The 20,426-nt window shown below is 42.6% G+C and overlaps 1 protein-coding gene across 1 annotated transcript in view; it reads left to right on the top strand.

The window, feature by feature from the left end:
* The window catches only part of LOC137332685 (sodium/hydrogen exchanger 2-like), a 148,554-nt gene extending 144,309 nt beyond the window's left edge, over positions 1 to 4,245 (top strand). Inside the window, exon 12 of the mRNA XM_067996632.1 lies at positions 2,637 to 4,245. Coding sequence (XP_067852733.1) covers positions 2,637 to 2,986 — 350 coding nt within the window. The 3' untranslated portion in view covers positions 2,987 to 4,245. The remainder of the gene's footprint in view (positions 1 to 2,636) is intronic.
* Positions 4,246 to 20,426: the final 16,181 nt, after the last annotated feature.

The following is a 20,426-nucleotide window of genomic DNA, read 5'->3' as shown; positions in this document are numbered from 1 at the left end:
TCTAAGATGTTAGCTGATAAATATGACTGAGTTACATAGTATTCCATAGAATTTACAGCACAGAAACAGGCCATTCAGCCCAACTGGTCCATGCCAGTGTTTATGCTCCACAGGAGCCTCCTCTCTCCCCTCTTCATTTAACCCTATCAGCATAACCTTCTATTCCTTTCTCCCTCATGTGTTTATCTAGCTTTCCCTTAAATACATCTATGCTATTTACCTCAGTTACTCCATGTGGTAGCAAGTTCCACATTCTAACCACTCTCTGGGTAAAGAAGTTTCTCCTGAATTCCTTATTGGGTTTATTAGTCTTATATTTATAGAATTTATTGGATTTATTAGTCTTATATTAGTCTTATATTTATAGCCCCAAGTTTTAGACTGCCCCACAAGTGGATACATTTACTTTATGTCTCCCTATCAAAACTTTTCATAATCTTAAAGACCTCTTTCAGGTCACCTCTCGGTCTTCTCTTTTCTAGAGAAAAGAGCCCCATCCTTTTCAGACTTTCCTGATAGGTATAAACTCTCAGTTCTGGTATAATCCTTGAAAATCTTTTTTGCACCTTCTCCAGTGTCTTTATATCCTTTTTACAATATGGCGACCAGAACTGTGCACAGCACTCTAAGTGTGGTCTAGCCAAGGTTCTATGTAAGTTTAACATAACTTCTCTGCTTTTCAATTCTATCCCTCTAGAAATGAACCTTAGTGCTTGATTTGCCTTTTTTAAGGCCTTATTAATCTGTGTTGCTAATTTTAGTGATTTGTGTATTGTGTAATAAGACTCTTATTATCCAAGCAGTGTGTGGCCTCTTTATTTTTTCCATCAAAATGCACCACCTCACATTTATATTGAAATTCATGTGCCAATTCCATGCCCATTCTCCAAGTTTATTAACGTCTTCTTGTAATTTGTCACAGTCCTCCTCAGTATTAACTATACCCCCCAATTTGGTGTCATCTGCAAATTTTGAAATTGTGCTTCTGATTCCTGAGTCCAAATCGTTTATGTAAATGGTGAACAACAGTGGTCCCAGCACCGATCCTTGTGGAACACCACTTCACACCTTGTGCCAGTTTTAGTAGCAACCCTTAACCCCACTCTCTGCTTGATATCCATTTCGCAAGCCATTGCTGTCCCAAATTGGGCACTGATTCTGCATGCTAGGCCACTTCATAGGGCATTAGGAATCAGTTATAGTACTGGAGTTACATAGAGGACATACTGGGTAGGAGTCCCCTTCCCTGAAGGACATTAGTAAACCAGCTGGGTTTTTATGAAAGTTTGATAGCTTTGATGATTATTTATCCTGGTGCTGAATTAATAGAATTAACTTTCACAATTTGCCATGTTGGAATTTAAACTCGTAACTTTCTGAGGGTTACGAGTCTAGTACCATAACCGCTAGACTATCGTACCATACACAGCACTACACAACCTATATGTAAGTACACAACCTAAGCAGAAATTCACAACCAACACAGAACTACATGCCCCACACATAATTACACATCCTACACATAACCATACACCCTACACATAACTACACAATGTACACAGAAATTCACAACCTACACATTACTACACATAACTACACTTAACTACACAATGCACGCAGAAGTTCACCACCTAAATTTGCAGGCTATGGGGAAAGAACAGGGGAATGGGACGAATTGTCTAGTTCTTTCAAAGAGCGGACATAAGCACGATGGGCTGAATAACCTCCTTCTGGTGCTGTGTGATTCTATACAGAACTACACAATGTCCATAAAACTACACATCTACACAGAACACGCAGTCTACACAGAACTATACAACATAAGGCATCAACTTGCATTTATATAGCACCTTTAACGTAGTAAAAATGTCCCATGGTGCTGCACAGAAGCATTAACATACACAGAACTGCATGACCTGATAAAACCACCCTGCACTGTTTATAAACTTCTGCACCACCCCCTTTGTCACTGGCCCTCATATAATAAGCCCCAACTTGAACTGCAGCAGTGATTGGGCAAAGGAACTGTGACTTTGATTCTAGTAGACTGTCTATTGCAACAGAACTCTGCTATGCCTGTGTCTCGTCTGGTACTCAGTCCCAATGGTTTTCACCTGGCTCCCTCACACTTTGTCTCTGCTGGCAATTTGCGGTCTAAAATCCAGGGGGAAAAAAAACTCCCTCTCCCCTGAGCTCTTTCTAATGCCTTGTTCTGGCATGAGAGGACTGTTTCTATGAAGGACAGAACGTCCCAATATCGTTCTAGGGTTTGGATGACATGTCAGGGAGCTGTCATGTCTCCAGATCCCAGGACAGCTATCCCTTCCTATTTGGTGGCCTATGGTGGCTTTCCTGCTCCTGAAAGCTTGCCCTACACCTTCTGAGAAGAAGGGGCTCATCAGCCCAAGCACTGCCTCTCAGGCAAGGAGTCACTTCGATGACATTGATTGTACCATATAAGCATAATATTCCCGGGACTCACCACCATCTTGGGTCTATCATGGACCCATTCAGAGACCCAACTCAGGGTCTTCTAGGTGCCTGCTACAATTGACATTGCGCCTGCAATGGAAGATCTCAGTGGGAATTTCATTGTGCAAAGATTTCAAGATGTCTTTTGTGTCTACTTTGTGCAGTTGGAGGATATGGAGGCAATAAAAATAATGCAGAGGATCAATCTCCAAAGTTAACAAAGTCCATGTCAGTCACACCTCAGCAGCCTAGCAGCACTGAATGGATCAACGAGGAAGAACCAGAAAATTTACAGAGTTCTGATGAAAAGGATATAAACCAGAAAGGAAAGGATCAGGATAAAAACAACAAGCCTCGGCCCAAAGTAAAGCTAAGATTTGCTTCTCAGGAAACAATCGAAAATGGATTGTCACCGAATGAAATCAGCAATGGGCAGAGAACATCCAATGTACCTCCATTAGTCCGGCAGTCCTCTGAACCAGTTAGTGACAGTGTACACAGAATTAAAAAATAGTAATATAAAATTGATGGGACAGTTGACTTGAGACATTCAGCATTCACTCTTATCTTAAAACTAAGTCAACACTACTATATGGAATTTCCTAGCAGCATATTGCACTTTAGACAGTTAAAGGAACATTGTCACCACCATCAGTCAGGCCATGTTTCTGGAACAGCAAGGAAGAGCCAGCTGTGCAGAAGTCGGACATGTTGGCTGTGCAATAAGCTCGCATTGTCGTACAAACTTGGCAATGCATTTTCCTTCCCTTTGTTAGATAGCATTGTTTCAATAATCAAGCAAACCTCTGTATATAATCATGGCAAACACAGCTTTCAAAACACTCAGCCATACAGCATTTTGCTGGAAATCACTGTTAGTAATATTAGTGGTAGAAATGTTAACGTATCTATAAGACATTACTTTGCCTACTGTTTTTGGTGGAGGTGTTAGCACATTTACAATAAACAGGGTAACACTTGCGTTAAAATAGACATGAAGGCGTTAAGTGTTCATACACAAATGACACCAATTTCCAGGCTAATGTCTCTTTCACTTTGTAAACTACTGAATGTAGTTTGAAGCCATCATTAGTACAAAAGGAAGTTTTCATCCAGTAGGGGAGACGTTGCATCCAGCCACCTTAAACTGTTAAAATAGTAAATATACTGTTGGCAACAAAAATTAGTCATCATTACCTCATCTGACGCTGCTTGAAACCTTGTAGATATTTAAGGCAATTAAATAAATGTGACTGAAAATAGCTTCACTCATCCAGATGCGTAAGAAGGCTATTTATCTATTGACTTATAATTGCATATAATGAATGGATTATTAAGTTCCTAAGGCGAAGTTATTAGATTCCAATTCAGTCTGATGAGCTGCCATACCATGAGCATGAAACATTACGCACTTTATAAATGTCATGAGAACCCTGGGACTGGAAAAACAGCTTCTAACTTCCATGCAGATATTTATTGTTGCTCACGGTTTATATACATCTTATGTTCATGTTGCTGTTCTCGAGCTACTGAACACTGCTACTCCGGTTCGAAGATGTCTTCCATCTTTATGGATTTCCGTGTCGAAAGGTGTCAGAGAGGGGCTGCTACACATGTTACGTTCGATTTGAAAGTGTGCAGCGCTATGTGACAGGTACTGCAATATCAGAAGATTGTGTACCATCTCATGTACCGTGTGTTATAATGTAACTGTATGCATTGTATATATAGCCCATGTACCGTGTGTTATAATGTAACTGTATGTATTCTATATATAGCTGATATACTATGTGTTATAATGTAACTTTATGCAGTGTATATATATATACCTAATGATTAGCTCCTGCGCCATTTTGTTGTTACGGAAAATAAAAATGAATTGAACCAGCGTTGTCCTTAAGCGTGTTAAATATTTGCTGCAATTTTGTTGTGTCATTACACTAGGCATTAATTGCATATTTTGTTTACATTAGTCCATCTCCTGTGGTGTTGCACACGGTTATTTGAGACTAAGTTCAGTATTAAAGGTCAAATGGGTTAGAGGGCAGGGGAGGGGATAATTAGACCAAGGCGGGGAAGAGGGAGAGGATTGGGGAGGAGGGAGGGGGTAGGGATATGGGACAGGGAAAGGGGATGGGAGAAGTAGGGGGGAATGGGGATGCTGCCCAGGAAATCCATTCAGTGTTGGGGTTTGAGGGGTGCTATTCGACAGGCCCATGTAATTAGCAGTTATTTTTGTGGGGGGAGGGGGCGTTGGGAACCCAAGAAACCATGTCAGTATTGGGATAAGGTGAGAGTGGGTTAGGGGTAATCCAAATTCATCTCCAGCAGAATAAGGAAACCCATAGAGTATGGGTGACCAGCAGGTCAGCAGAATGCACTTTTCATGGGGCCAGGAAATCCAGTCCACAAGGGTTGGGAGTTCTGGTTTTGTGCTATTTTGGCATTGGTTTGGGAAGGGGCGGGGGTGGGGTGTGGTGGAAGGGAGAAAGGGCATCAGAAGATGGTGGATCCATCTCTGGATTGCTGTTTTGGCAGGGAATCCGTTGCAAACAGCATTTCAGGTCTCTGAGGTTGTACATCTCTTCCAATTACTTTAACTTTCCTGGTTGGTTCCAGATGGTTAAAGTCTAGACAACATCTGAACAATTTTGATTTCTAATTGATTTTAGGTGCCATAAAAATACAATGTAATTCATAATTAATCTCCTTGCACATTGGTTATCAATGCAACAAAGTATTGCTTTTTATATAATTGCTGAAGTTTATTTTACATACTCGTAGATCAGTTATGGGTGTTGCCTATGGCAAGTCCAGGGACCTGGAGTGTGGTTCCTGGTATTTACTGCAGTCCTAATATTTCACACCTCACTGATAATGGAAGATACAGACCTCACAGATGTAATATTTGTAGCCATCCCCGCGCCCCCCCCCACACTTTACAAAACGTGCTTAAGCTACGAGGAGCTTTGCTCTTCTCTCCCGTTATTCTCAATTACTTACTTTTTTTTTTGCCTGACAGCTCATTGTGTATTTAGAGTATTTGTTTAAGGTACAATTACCCCAAATTGGCCTGGGTTTTGATCTGTTTTTTCGCCTGTCCGAGGAGATCACATGGTTTCGGGTGGGGTGGGGAATGTATATATTGTGATGAACAAGGTATCACAATTGTGTGGGACAGGCTGGATGGACCGAAGGGTCTTTTCCTGTCCGTCATTGTCCGTATGTTCATACATGCACTTTATTTGTTTATTGTTCCCTTCCCACTTCTTTTTCTCGGTTATTTACATGATTAGATTAAACATTTCCCCTTCTTACAGTCCATAGGGATTTGTCGTTCTTGGTGAAGTTATGAATGGTGTAGTACTGCAAAAAGGAGGTTTTCCCCACCATTAAGTCTCTAACAACCAGCACCATGAACAGCTGGTCATTCATTATTCTTTGACTGAAAGATTGACATTTTCTTTTGCTTTCTTCCAACACTCGGGCCTCATTGTTTTTTCGAAAATGTTCCACCTGTTTCTCATTGACACGGTTTGTGGCGATGCAATCTGAGCATTTATTTCACACTGCAAATACAAACACCCACGCTGCGTCTCTCACACATAGTATCAGAACTCAAGACAGAAAAAGAACTCAATCACCAGGTACCAAAGAGAGGCGCAGGCCTGTGCAGGAAAAGTGCCTTGCAAGAAGTTTTAACTTTAAGCAACTATGTTTTGGGTAAATTTACTGATTTTTTTCTCAGAACAATGTATTTTTATGAATTTGCTTTGTTATAGATGTTAAGGTAGAGTTTCTACCTCGGGTGCATTCAGGAAATTGGGCCCAAAATGTGCTCGAAATCACGCTGGTTGGTTACAGTTCACGTTTCCACTAAAATTTATTTGCATAATCACAAACGTAAAATCTTCGATGAACCAGCACAATCAAGAAATGTAATACAATGTAATCATTTCTTTCTTTCCATTAAAAAGTATTCCTTGATGTATTTAAGGGTGGTAACATGGTGCAGTTTTATTAATACAGCTGAAAATGGGTTTATCACTAAAAATCAGCATTTTTAATAAGAGTCCAGTGCTCCATCTGTGAGTAACCTGATTTAAAATCACTGAAAATGACTTAAACAATAGTGTACACCAGTGAATCCAATTTAATGGATTCATTGATGTACACTAGTCAGTTTCTTAGTAAATTCAATATTTTTTGATATGAAATGCTTTTAAACCGTGCCTACTCGTGCCTGTGCGCCTAAGAAAACAAGCGCAATTTGAAGAGCCCTCCCAAACCAGTGCAATTGACTGAAATCTCGCAATTTCGACCTGGAGGGCTGGCCAGTTTTGTGTGCAGGGCCTGATCCAATGAATTGGACCTTAAACCAGCGTAAAAGATCGCGGAAAACACGAGCGTAAGTGGTTTTGGGCGTAACTCACTGACATTTCCAGTTCCCCCGATCGTTTGCGCTGGTTCATCTGATTCGGCCCTGATTGCGCTGATATTACTGGGGTAAACTAACGTAAACCCGACCCTGTTACCTTTAATTACACACAGTGACCCGAGTAAAAAAGGAAAATGGTGGCCGAAAGCAGTTTGAAAGAAATGAAATAATTTAATAGGTTTGTTTTGTAGTTGCTCCTGGTTCCAAACTGCCAGGTTTGAAAAGAAAATCTTCTGTGATTCTATTGCATGATTTTGTGGTGTTTGTACATTGCTGCTACTGCCTGTCTGGTCAATTTAAATAGTTTTTGCTTGGTGTGTAATGGGATATTTGATCCATTCAGCAAGGTTGTTTTTTGCCCTAGGGATAAGTAAAGCCTTTCAAGTATGGTGCCTTTGAGAAATGAGCCACTGTGGATGTGTTCGAGACATACATAGAGATACAGTCCCCACCACTTAAAGTGTGCACGTTTAAAACGGGCAGTCACTTATGACAGCCAAAAAGCGATATCCATTATCCATTTACATTAACATCAATTCAAAGTTGCCAGTTGTAGCGTCTTAAGTGCTCCGTTTATTTTGGGCAGAAACAGCTGTGCTTACTCACTGGTACGCACCTCATTAAACTGCACTGAATGCAAGTGCAAACGTAAGTAAATAACGCCTCATTGATGTTCAGTTACCTTTTGTGTACCTAATGTCTTCTAACCCCTTCTAATTGGTGTGGGGTTACAGTTTGTACTAGGTACTGACTGTAGTTTAAATAAAGCAAGTTGCATTGCATGCAGTCTTGTTTAGTTTATTCAATAACATCATTCTTGTTATAGAGTAGAATACTGTAATAGCACTACCATGTTATACCATTGTAAACAATTTTACAACACCAAGTTATAGTCCAGCAATTTTATTTTAAATTCACAAGCTTTCGGAGGCTACCTCCTTCCTCAGGTGAACGATGTGGACATCGTTCACCTGAGGAAGGAGGTAGCCTCCGAAAGCTTGTGAATTTAAAATAAAATTGCTGGACTATAACTTGGTGTTGTAAAATTGTTTACAATTGTCAACCCCAGTCCATCACCGGCATCTCCACATCATGTTATACCATCGCATATATCCATCCTATCAGTAAATGCATTGCCTGAAAGGGTGGTGGAAGCAGATTCAATTGGAACATTCGAAAGGGAATTGGATATATTCTTGAAAAGGAAAACTTTGCAGGGCTACGGGGAAAGAGCAGGGGAGTGGGACTATTTGGATAGCTGGCACAGGCATGATGGGTTGAATGGCCTCCTTCTGTGCTATATGATTCTGTATATTCTGAATACTGTCCTAGAGTCAGTCTCTCTCGCAGCGCTGCATTATTTGCAGCTGTTGACGTGCTTACAGTTTTAAATTAAATTTTAGGTTCCCCCAGTGCTGGAGAGTCATTAGTGTCTAATTTGCACCCAAGAGGTGTCGCACACACTCATCTGATTAACTTCCAGACTCATTTGCTCATCAAAGTGTGAGCAGCAACAAGCTGTTTCCACGATTTAATGGTAAAGCAAGCTTTACCACAGCTTCTGGGAAATGTTGATTATATCTATGGCTAGATATGGCCAGCTAACTAGTCACAATTCATTGTAATCACCAGCCAGAGAGAGACACTCAGGATGAATTACCATAGATCTAAATAAGTTTACAGCACAGAAGGAGACCATTTGGCCCAGTGTGTCAATGTTGGCTCTTTGCCAGAGCAAACCAAAGTTGATCCCACAGCCCCAAGCTCTCCCCATAGCTCTGTATCTTTCGCTGCTTCAAATATTTATCCACTTTTCTCTTTAAAGATGCAATTGTCTCTGCCTCAAATATTCCCTAATGTACCATTGGGTACATGAATTAAAATACTATTATTCTTTCAATATGCATACGGTATGAAATTATAAAAATCTTATTGTATGGTTGTCTGAACACTTCCCTGAATTAGCTCAGGCCTCAATCTGTAGCACCGTGCTTGCTTGAGAACGGTGACTGATTCCTGTATGACCGTGGTTACAGATTGAAACTCTGATTGATATTGCCACTGCAGAATTCGCAAAAACCTTTCCAAAGCATTGGGCGAGATCTTTGACTTGCTGCCTGGCCATATAACCGGCACAGAGGATCGGCCACCCGTTAGAGAAAATCGCCTGGTTCTCATTTCCATTGAAGGCTTTCCATTCATTGGAAATGAAAATCAAGGAGTTTTCTATAACCGGGTGGGCGATCGGCAAGGCCGGTTTTACACCCAGGCAGCAAATTGAAAATCTACCCCATCATCTTAACAAAGTCACAAGCTGTAAAATTGAAATAACCTTGAGCTTACTCAAGGATAGGTAAGTGCATCAAGGGATATGGAGCTAAGGTGGGTAAATGGAGTTGAAGTACAGATCAGCCTTGATCTAATTCACTGGTGGAGCAGGCTCGACAGGCTGATTGGCCTACTTCTGCTCCAATTTACTCAGGTAATTCTTCAGATAATTAGATGGGACAGGACATGTCCCACAACATGCGTTGCAGAAGGTATGCAAAATACTTCTGCTGCACCAGACGATTAATAATTTGGCTCTACAGTGGGGTACCTACCTTGACAGTTCAGAAGAGAGGATCTGGAATATGACAATCGGGGCCGATAAACTCCTTCAGCCTGCGATAGGAGATTACATAGAATTTACAGCATAGAAACAGGCCATTTGGCCCAACTGGTCTATGCTGGAGTTTATGCTTCACACGAGCCTCCTCCCTCCCTACTTCATCTAACCCTATCAGTATACCTTCTAGTCCTTTCTGCCTCATATACTCATCTTTCCCTTAAATGCATCTATGTTATTTGCCTCAACTACTCCATGTCGTAGCAAGTTCCACATTCTAAGCACTCTCTGGGTAAAGAATTTCCTCCTGAATTCCTTATTGGATTTATTGGTGACTATCTTATATTTATGGCCCCTAGTAAAGAAGAGATGACCTGACTCCTGACAGTTACAATTTTGGAGCATTTCATTAAAGTTTCTTTAAAATGCAAAAGAAGAAAACCACCAGAAGGGAAGAAAGTGACCAAACATAAAAGTGGAAAACCAGCAGAAACATCACGACAGCAGTTTACCACCATAATGGGAACCTAGGCCCTTAAGGGTACACAAACAATATGTAATGCAAATGACTTTAGAAAGAAATCTTGCATTTACACGAGTATTTGAGGAAAATACTCGTGTAAATGCAAGATACAAGTGCCATCTTTTGGGTGAGACATTAAACTGAGGCCTTGTCTCATCCTCAGGATATCCCAAAGCACTTCACAACCAATGAATTACTTATGAAATCCAATCAGTGTTGTTATGTAGGTAACAACAGCAGCCAATCTGCTGACTGCAAGGTTTCGTAAACAGCGAATGATATGAAAGACCAGTTAATCTTTTTTGGGTGATGTTGGTTGAGGAAGGTCTTTTTCAAATAGCGTCATGGATCTTTAACGTACAGCTGAGCAGATAGATGGGGCCTCAATTTGATGTCTCATCCAAAAAATGGCAATGTTGCATTTTTGAGGGTTCTACCTGAGATATTCCCCTTGGGTTCAGTGCCAAAGACCATTTCTGTGAACGAGCCCTCGGTCCCTATAAACCAGATTATGTTTTTAACACCCTTCCTATTTGGTTCATTGTCGCAAACCGGGATTGAACAGAAATTTTTGTCATTCTATTCAGTTTGTTGGAGACATTACATGGCCTTGCGTGATTTTCTTGGCTATGCAAAGCAATAGAATAACCGTGGTTTAGGTTAGAAGCTACCAAACAGAATATTAACAGTAAATAGGCAAATAAACAATGTCAAAGGTAAACAGTAGGATAACAGCAATATCGAGACTTTACTTCACCTCTTCAGAACACGGAAAATGACAGTACACATCGTGCACAAGGTTTCTGACTGTAACCTTATGAGGCAAGTTACTGCAAAGCATCCATGGTGTCAACTGTCCAGCTCACTGTCCGATGGCTTTAGCAGGATTGCCCAATTGGGGCAAGGCAGGCGAGGTACTCTTTCTAAATCCTTTGATGATTAATCAAAACAAAGGAAATTAAAAATGTGCCTCTCAAACTCAAATAGAACTATCAAACACATTTATATGGTCCACAAGATGTTTCTATTTGACTTGAATGGCTTGGTTCCTTCCTGGGAGCAAATTAACTAATTTAAAATATTTTGGATGAACTGTGAGACACTCGTTCATCCAAGAACACTGACAGCAGTAAACATTTGCATATCAAGGCTTTCCTCGACAATAACATTTCAGGCTGCCGTCAGGAGCCGCACTGACTGACCGTGCATGTTGGGAAATCGTAGGCATGCCGCCAATGACTTTCTGTCCATTTATATAGCAAAACTGGAAAATATTCCTTTAATCTCTGCAATAGAATCATAGAATGATACAGCACAGAAGGAGGCCATTCAGCCCATCATGGCTGAGCCGGCTCTTTGAAAGAGCTATCCAATTAGTCCCACTTCCCTACTCTTTCCCCATTGCCCTGCAAAATTTTTCCACTTCAAGTATTTATCCAATTCCCTTTTGAAAGTTATAATTGAATCTGATCCACCACTCTTTCAGGCAGTGCATTCCAGATCATAACAACTTGCTGCATGAATATTTTTTTCCTCATGTCACCCTTGCTTCTTTTGCCAATTACCTTAAATCTGTGTCCTTTGGTTACTGACCCTTCTGCCATTGGAAACAGTTTCTCCTCATTTGCTCCAGCAAAACCCTTCATGATTTTGAACACCTCTATCAAATCTCCCCTTAATCTTCTCTGCTCTAAGCAGAACTACACCAGTTTCTCTAGTCTCTCCACATAACTGAAGTGTTTCATCCCTGGTACCATTCCAGTAAATCTCCTCTGCACCCTCTCCAAGGCCTTGACATCCTTCCTAAAGTGTGGTGCCCAGGATTGGACACCATTGGCTGGGGAATTTAAATTCAATCAATGAAATAAAAATCTGGAATAAAAAAACTAGTATCAGTAATGGTGGCCATGAAACTACCGGATTGTCGTAAAAACCCATCTGGTTCACTAATGTCCTTCAGGGAAGGAAATCTGCCCTCCTTACCCGGTCTGGCCTATATGTGACTCCAGACCCACAGCAATGTGGTTGATTCTGAATCGCCCTCTGAAATGGCCCAACAAGCCACTCAGTTGTACAATCTAGCCACAAAAAGTCATAATATGAATAAAACCGGACGGACCACCCGGCATCGGACCACTAGGCACCGGACACGACAAAGGCAAACCAAGCCCAGTCGACCCTGCAAAGTCCTCCTCACTAACATCTGGGGACTTGTGCCAAAATTGGGAGAGCTGTCCCATAGACCAGTCAAGCAACAGCCTGACGTAGCCACACTCACAGAATCATACCTTTCAGCAAACGTCCAGACTCTTCCATCACCATCCCTGGATATGTCCTGTCCCACCGGCAAGACAGAACCACCAGAGGTGGCGGTACAGTGATATACAGTCAGGAGGGAGTGGCCCTGGGAGTCCTCAACATTGACTCTGGACCCGTTGAAATCTCATGGCATCAGGTCCAGCTGATTACCACCTACCGCCCTCCCTCAGCTGATGAATCAGTCCTCCTCCATGTTGAGCACCACTTGGAGGAAGCACTGAGGGTAGCAAGGTCACAGAATGTACTCTGGGTGGGGGACTTCAATGTCCATCACCAAGAGTGGCTCGGTAGCACCACTACTGGCCGAGCTGGCCGAGTCCTGAAGGACATAGCTGCCAGACTGGGCCTGCGGCAGGTGGTGAGCGAACCAACACGAGGGAAAAACCGACTTGACCTCGTCCTCACCAATCTACCTGTCGCAGATGCATCTGTCCATGACAGTATTGGTAGGAGTGACCACCGCACAGTCCTTCTGGAGACGAAGTCCCGTCTTCACACTGAGGACACCATCCAACATGTTGTGTGGCACTACCTCCATGCTAAATGGGATAGATTCAGAACAGATTCAAAACTGGGTATCCATGAGATGCTGTGGGCCATCAGCAGCAGCAGAATTGTATTCCAGCACAATCTGTAACCTCATGGCCCGGCATATTCCTCACTCTACCATTACCAACAAGCCAGGGCATCAATCCTGGTTCATTGAGGAGTGTAGAAGAGCATGCCAGGAGCAGCACCATGCGTACCTAAAAATGAGGTGCCAACCTGGTGAAGCTACAACACAGGTTTACATGCATGCTAAACAGCAGAAGCAACATACTATAGACAGAGCTAAGCGATTCCACAACCAACGGATCAGATCAAAGCTCTGCATTCCTGCCACATCCAGTCGTGAATGGTGGTGGACAATTAAACAACTAATGGGAGGAGGAGGCTCTGTAAACATCCCCATCCTCAATGATGGCAGAGTCCAGCACGTGAGTACAAAAGACAAGGCTGAAGCATTTGCAACCATCTTCAGCCAGAAGGGCCGAGTGTATGATCCATCTCAGCCTCCTCCCGATATCCCCAAAATCACAGAAGCCAGTCTTCAGTCAATTCGATTCACTCCACATGATATCAAGAAACGGCTGAGTGCACTGGATTCAGCAAAGGCTATGGGCCCCGACAACATCCCAGCTGTAGTGCTGAAGACTTGTGCTCCAGAACTAACTGCGCCTCTAGCCAAGCTGTTCCAGTACAGCTACAACACTGGCATCTACCTGACAATGTGGAAAATTGCCCAGATAAGTCCTGACCGCAAAAAGCAGGACAAATGCAATCCGGCCAATTACCGCCCCATCGGTCTACTCTCAATCATCAGCAAAGTGATGGAAGGTGTCGTCGACAGTGCTATCACGCAACACTTACTCACCAATAACCTGCTCACCGACGCTCAGTTTGGGTTCCGCCAGGACCACTCGGCTCCAGATCTCATTACAGCCTTGGTCCAAACATGGACAAAAGAGCTGAATTCCACAGGTGAGGTGAGAGTGACTGCCCTTGACATCAAGGCAGCATTTGACCGAGTGTGGCATCAAGGAACCCTAGTAAAATTGAAGTCAATGGGAATCGGGGGGAAATCTCTCCAGTGGCTGAAGTCATACCTAGCACAAAGTAAGATGGTAGTGGTTGTTGGAGGCCAATCATCTCAGCCCCAGGATTTCGCTGCAGGAGTTCCTCAGGGCAGTGTCCTAGGCCCAACCATCTTCAGCTGCTTCATCAATGACCTTCCCTCCATCATAAGGTCTTAAATGGGGATGTTCACTTATGAATGCACAGTGTTCAGTTCCATTCGCATCCCCTCAGATAATGAAGCAGTCTGTGCCCACATGCAGCAAGACCTGGACAATATCCAGGCTTGGGCTGATAAGTGACAAGTAACATTTGTGCCAGACAAGTGCCAGGCAATGACCATCTCCAACAAGAGAGAGTCTAACCGCCTCCTTTTAACATTCAACGGCATTACCTTCGCTAAATGCCCCACCCTCAACATCCTGGGGGTCACCATTGACTAGAAACTTAACTGGACCAGCCACATAAATACTTTGGCTACAGGAGCAGGCCATAGGCTGGGTATTCTGCGGCAAGTGACTCACCTCCTGACTCCCCAAAGCCTTTCCATCATCGACAAGGCACAAGTCAGGAGTGTGATAGAATACTCTCCACTTGCTTGGATGAGTGCAGCTCCAACAACACTCAAGAAAATCGACACCATCCAGGACAAAGCAGCCAGCTTGATTGGCACCCTATCCACCTCCCTAAACATTCATTCCCTTTACCACCGGCGCACCGTGGCTGCAGTGTGTACCATCTACAGGATGCACTGCAGCAACTCGCCAAGGCATCTTCGACAGCACTTCCCAAAACCGCGACCTCTACCACCTAGAAGGACAAGGGCAGCAGGCACAGGGGAACACCACCATCACCAAAGTAGGACAAAGAGATTGATTAAGATGGGAAAAATAGACTATGAGAGTAAACTAGCAGGGAACATAAAAACTGACTGTAAAAGCTTCTATTAATATGTCAAGAGAAAAAGATTAGTGAAGACAAATGTAGGTCCCTTACAGTCAGAAATGCGGGAAATTATAATGGGGAACAAAGAAATGGCAGAACAATTAAACACATACTTTGATTCTGTCTTCACAAAGGAGGACACAAATAACCTCCCAGAAATGTTAGGGAACCAAGGGTCTAGTGAGAGGGAAGGACTGAAGGAAACCAGTATTAGTAAAAAAAATAGTGCTAGGGAAATTAATGGGGCTAAAGGCTAACAAATCCCCAGGGCCTGATAATCTACATCCCAGAATACTAAAGGAAGTAACCCCACTATTTAAAAAAGGAGGGAGACAAAAAACAGGGAACTACAGGCCAGTTAGCCTAACATCAGTTGTGGGGAAAATGCTCAAGTCTATTATAAAAGATGTGATAACAGAACACTTGGAAGGCATTAACAGGATCGGACAAAGTCAGCATGGGTTTATGAAAGGGAAATCATGCTTAACAAATCGACTGGAGTTTTTTGAGGAGGTAGTTAGTAGAACAGATAGGGGAGAACCAGTGGATGTGGTATACTTGGATTTTCGGAAGGCTTTTGATAAGGTCCCACACAAGAGGTTAGTGTGCAAAATTAAAGCACATGGGACTGGGGGGAATATACTGGCATGGATTGAGAATTGGTTGACAGACAGGAAACAGAGAGTTGGAATAAACGGGTCTTTTTCCGGGTGGCAGGCAGTAACTAGTGGGGTACCGCAGGGATCAGTGCTTGGGCCCCAGCTATTCACAATATATATCAATGATTTGGATGAGGGAACTAAATGTAACATTTCCAAGTTTGCAGACGACACAAAGCTGGAGTGGAATGTGAGCTGTGAGGAGGATGCAAGAGGCTCCAATGTGATTTAGACAAGTTGGGTGAGTGGGCAAGAACATGGCAGATACAGCATAACGTCGATAAATGTGAGGTTATCCACTTTGGTTGTAAAAACCAAAGGCAGATTATTATCTGAATGGTGATAGATTGGGAAAAGGGGAGGTGCAATGAGACCTGGGTGTCCTTGTACACCAGTCACTGAAAGCAAGCATTCAGGTGCACAAGCAGTTAGGAAGGCGAATGGTGTGTTGGCCTTCATTGCAAGAGGATTTGAGTACAGGAGCAGGGATGTCTTACTGCAGTTATACAGGGCCTTGGTGAGACCACATCTGGAGTATTGTGTGCAGTTTTGGTCTCCTTATCTGAGGAAGGATGTCCTTGCCATAGAGGGAGTGCAATGAAAGTTTACCAGACTGATTCCTGGGATGGCAGGACTGACGTATGAAGGGAGATTGGGTCGACTAGGCCTATTTTCACTAGAGTTTAGAAGAATGAGAGGTGATCTCATCGAAACATATAAAATTCTAACAGGACTAGACAGACTGATGCAGGGAGGATGTTCCCGATGGCTGTGGAATCCAGAACCAGGGGTCACAGTCTCAGGATACAGGGTATGCCATTTAGAACCAAGATGAGGAGAAATTTCTTCACTCAGAGGGTGGTGAACCTGTGGAATTCTCTACCACAGAAGGCAGTGGAGGCCAAGTCATTAGATGTATTCAAGAAGGAGATAGATATATTTCTTAATGCTAAAGGGATCAAGGGATATGGGGAAAAAGCCGGAACAGGGTACTGAGTTAGACAATCAGCCATGATCATTTTGAATGGCGGAGCAGGCCCGAAGGGCCGAATGGCCTACTCTTGCTCCTATTTTTCTATGTTTTCTATGTTTCTGCACCTTCCCCTCCAAGTCACACACCATCCTGACTTGGAAATATATCTCCGTTCCTTCATCGTCACTGGTTCAAAATCCTGGAAATCCCTACATAACAGCATTGTGGGAGAACCTTCACCACATGGACTGCAGCGGTTCAAGAAGGCAGCTCACCACCACCTTCTCAAGGGCAATTAGGGATGGGCAATAAATGCTGGCCTTGCCTGCGACGCCCACATCCCATGAACAATAAAAAAAATCCTCCAGCTGGGGCCTAATCAATGTTTTATAAAGGTTTAGTATAACTTCTTTGCTTTTGTACTCTATGCCATTATTTATAAAGCCAAGGATCCTGTTTGCCTTTTTAACAGCCTTCTCAACTTGTCTTCCACATTCAAAGACTTGTGTACGTACACCCCCACGTCTGCACCCACTTAAAAATTGTACCATTTAGTTTATATTGCCTCTCCTCATTCTTCCTACTAAAATGTATCACTTCACACTTCTCTGCATTAAATTTAATCTGCCATGTGTCTGCCCATTTCACCAGTCTATGTCCTCCTGAAGTCTGTTACTATCTTCCTCATTATTTAATACATTCTCAAGTTTCTTGTCATCTGCAAACTTTGAAATTATACCCTCTATACCCAAGTTCAGGTCATTAATATATATCAAAAAGATCAGTGGTCCCAACACCGACCCCTGGGGGACATCACTGCACACTTCCCTGCAGTCTGTAAAACAACCGTTCACCACTACTCTCTGCTTTCTGTCCCTTAGCCAATTTTGTATCCACGCAGCCACTGCCTCTTTAATCCCATGGGCTTCAATTTTGCTAACAAGTCTATTACACGGTACTTTATGAAATGCCTTTTGAAAGTTTATCAACACAACATCAACCATACTACCCTCATCAACTCTCTCTGTTAGTTCATAAAAAAGCTCGATCAAGTTAGTCAACATGATTTGCCTTTAACAAATCCATGCTGGCTTTCATTTAGTAATCTATATTTTTCCAAGTGCCAATTAATTTTGTCCCAGATTACTGTCTCTTAAAGTTTTCCCACCACCGACGTTAGGCTGACTGGCCTGTAATTGCCGAATTTATCGCCCGCCCTTTTTTTGAACAGGGGTGTAACATTTGCAATCCTCCAGTCCTCTGGCACCACCCCCATATCTAAGGAGGATTGGAAGAATGTGGCCAGAGCCTCTACAATTTCCACCCTTAATTCCCTCAGCAACCTAGGATGCATCCCATCCGGACCTGGTGACTTTTCTACTTTGAGCGCTGCCAACCTTTTAAGTACCTCATCTTTATCTATTTTTATCCAATCCCATTTCTCTATTTCCTCCTCCTTTACTGTGACTTTGGCAGCATCCTCTTCTTTAGTAAAAACAGATGCAAAGTACTCATTTAGTACCTCAGCCATGCCCTCTGCCTCCACAAGATCAACTTCTTTTTGGTCTCTAGTCGGCCCCACCCTCCCTTTGACTACCCTTTTAATATTTATATGTTTATAAAAGACTTTTAGGTTCTCTTTTATGTTAGCCACTAATCTATTCTCATACACTCTCTTTGCTGCTCTTGTTTCCTTTTTCAGTTCTCTCTGTACTTTTTGTATTCAGCTTGGTTCTCTACTGAATTATGAATTATGACATTTATCCTAAGCCTCCTTTTTCTGTTTTATTTTAATCTCTATATCTTTAGTCATCCAGGGAGCTCAATCTTTGGATGCCCTTCCTTTCCCCCTTGTGGGAATGTGTCCAGTCTGTACCCGAACTATCTCCTCTTTGAAGGCCTCCCATTGTTCATTTACTGTTTTACCTGCCAATCTCTGATTCCAATCCACCTGGGCCAGATCTCTTTTCAACTCATTGAAATTAACTCTCCTCCAGTTGAGTATTTTCACATTTGATTTTTCCTTGTTCTTTTCCATAACTATTAATAGTCTAATGATATTGTGATCACTGTTTCCCAAATGCTCTCCAACTGAAATATGGTCCACTTGGATACAAAATTGGATTGACGACAGAAGACAGAGGGTGGTTGTAGAGGGTTGTTTTTCAAACTGGAGGCCCGTGACCAGCGGTGCGCCTCAGGGATCGGTGCTGGATCCGCTGTTATTTGTTATTTATATTAATGATTTGGATGAGAATTTAGGAGGCATGGTTAGTAAGTTTGCAGATGACACCAAGATTGGTGGCATTGTGGACAGTGAAGAAGGTTATCTAGGATTGCAACGGGATCTTGATAAATTGGGCCAGTGGGCCGATGAGTGGCAGATGGAGTTTAATTTAGATAAATGTGAGGTGATGCATTTTGGCAGATCAAATCGGGCCAGGACCTACTCCATTAATGGTAGGGCGTTGGGGAGTGTTATAGAGCAAAGAGATCTAGGAGTACAGGTTCATAGCTCCTTGAAAGTGGAGTCACAGGTGGATAGGGTGGTGAAGAAGGCATTCAGCATGCTTGGTTTCATTGGTCAGAACATTGAATACAGGAGTTGGAATGTCTTGTTGAAGTTGTACAAGACATTAGTTAGGCCACACTTGGAATACTGTGTACAGTTCTGGTCACCCTATTATAGAAAGGATATTATTAAACTAGAAAGAGTGCAGAAAAGATTTACTAGGATGCTACCGGGACTTGATGGTTTGACTTATAGGGAGAGGTTGGATAGACTGAGACTTTTTTCCCTGGAGAGTAGGAGGTTTAGGGGTGATCTTATAGAAGTCTATAAAATAATGAGGGGCATAGATAAGGTAGATAGTCAAAATCTTTTCCCAAAGGTAGGGTGTCTATAACGAGGGGGCATAGATTTAAGGTGAGAGGGGAGAGATACAAAAGGGTCCAGAGGGGCAATTTTTTCACTCAAAGGGTGGTGAGTGTCTGGAACGAGCTGCCAGAGGCAGTAGTAGAGGCGGGTACAATTTTGTCTTTTAAAAAGCATTTGAACAGTTACATGGGTAAGATGGGTATAGAGGGATATGGGCCAAATGCAGGCAACTGGGACTAGCTTAGTGGTATAAACTGGGCGACATGGACATGTTGGGCTGAAGGGCCTGTTTCCATGTTGTAAACTTCTATGACTCTATGACTCTATGACTTGCCCCACTTTGTGTCCTATCCTGACCTTATCAAAAGGCATTTGATAAGATGCCACATAAAAGTTTGTTACACAAGGTAAGGGCTTATGGGGTTGGGGGTAATATCATGGATAGAGGATTGGCTCAAGGACAGAAAACAGAGAATAGGGATAAACGGATCATTCTCAGTTTGACAGGCTGTAACTAGTGGGGCGCCGCAAGGATCAATGCTTGGGCCTCAGGTATTTACAATCTATATTAATGACTTAGATGAAGGGACCGAGTGTAATGTATCCAAGTTTGCTGACAATACAAAGCTAGGTGGGAAAGTAAGCTGTGAGGAGGACACAGAGTCTGCAAAGGGATATAGACAGGTTAAGTGAGTGAGCAAGAAGGTGGTAGATGGAGTATAATGTGGGGAAATGTGAGGTTATTCACTTTGGTAGGAAGAATAGAAAAACAGAATATTGTTTAAATGGTGAGAAACTATTAAATGTTGGTGTTCAGAGAGACTTGGGTGTCCTCGTACAAGAAACACAAAATTAGTATGCAGGTACAGCAAGCAATTGGAAAGGCAAGTGGCATGTTGGCCTTTATTGCAATGGGATTGGAGTACAAGAGTAAGGAAGTCTTACTACAGAAGTACAGGGCTTTGGTGAAACCTCACCTGGAGTGTTATTTTACAGT

This window comes from Heptranchias perlo, chromosome 15, assembly GCF_035084215.1.
Source record: "Heptranchias perlo isolate sHepPer1 chromosome 15, sHepPer1.hap1, whole genome shotgun sequence".
NCBI classification, from domain to species: Eukaryota; Metazoa; Chordata; class Chondrichthyes; order Hexanchiformes; family Hexanchidae; genus Heptranchias; species Heptranchias perlo.
Note: the sequence above shows the minus strand (reverse complement) of the source record. Positions and strands in the feature narration are given on the sequence as shown.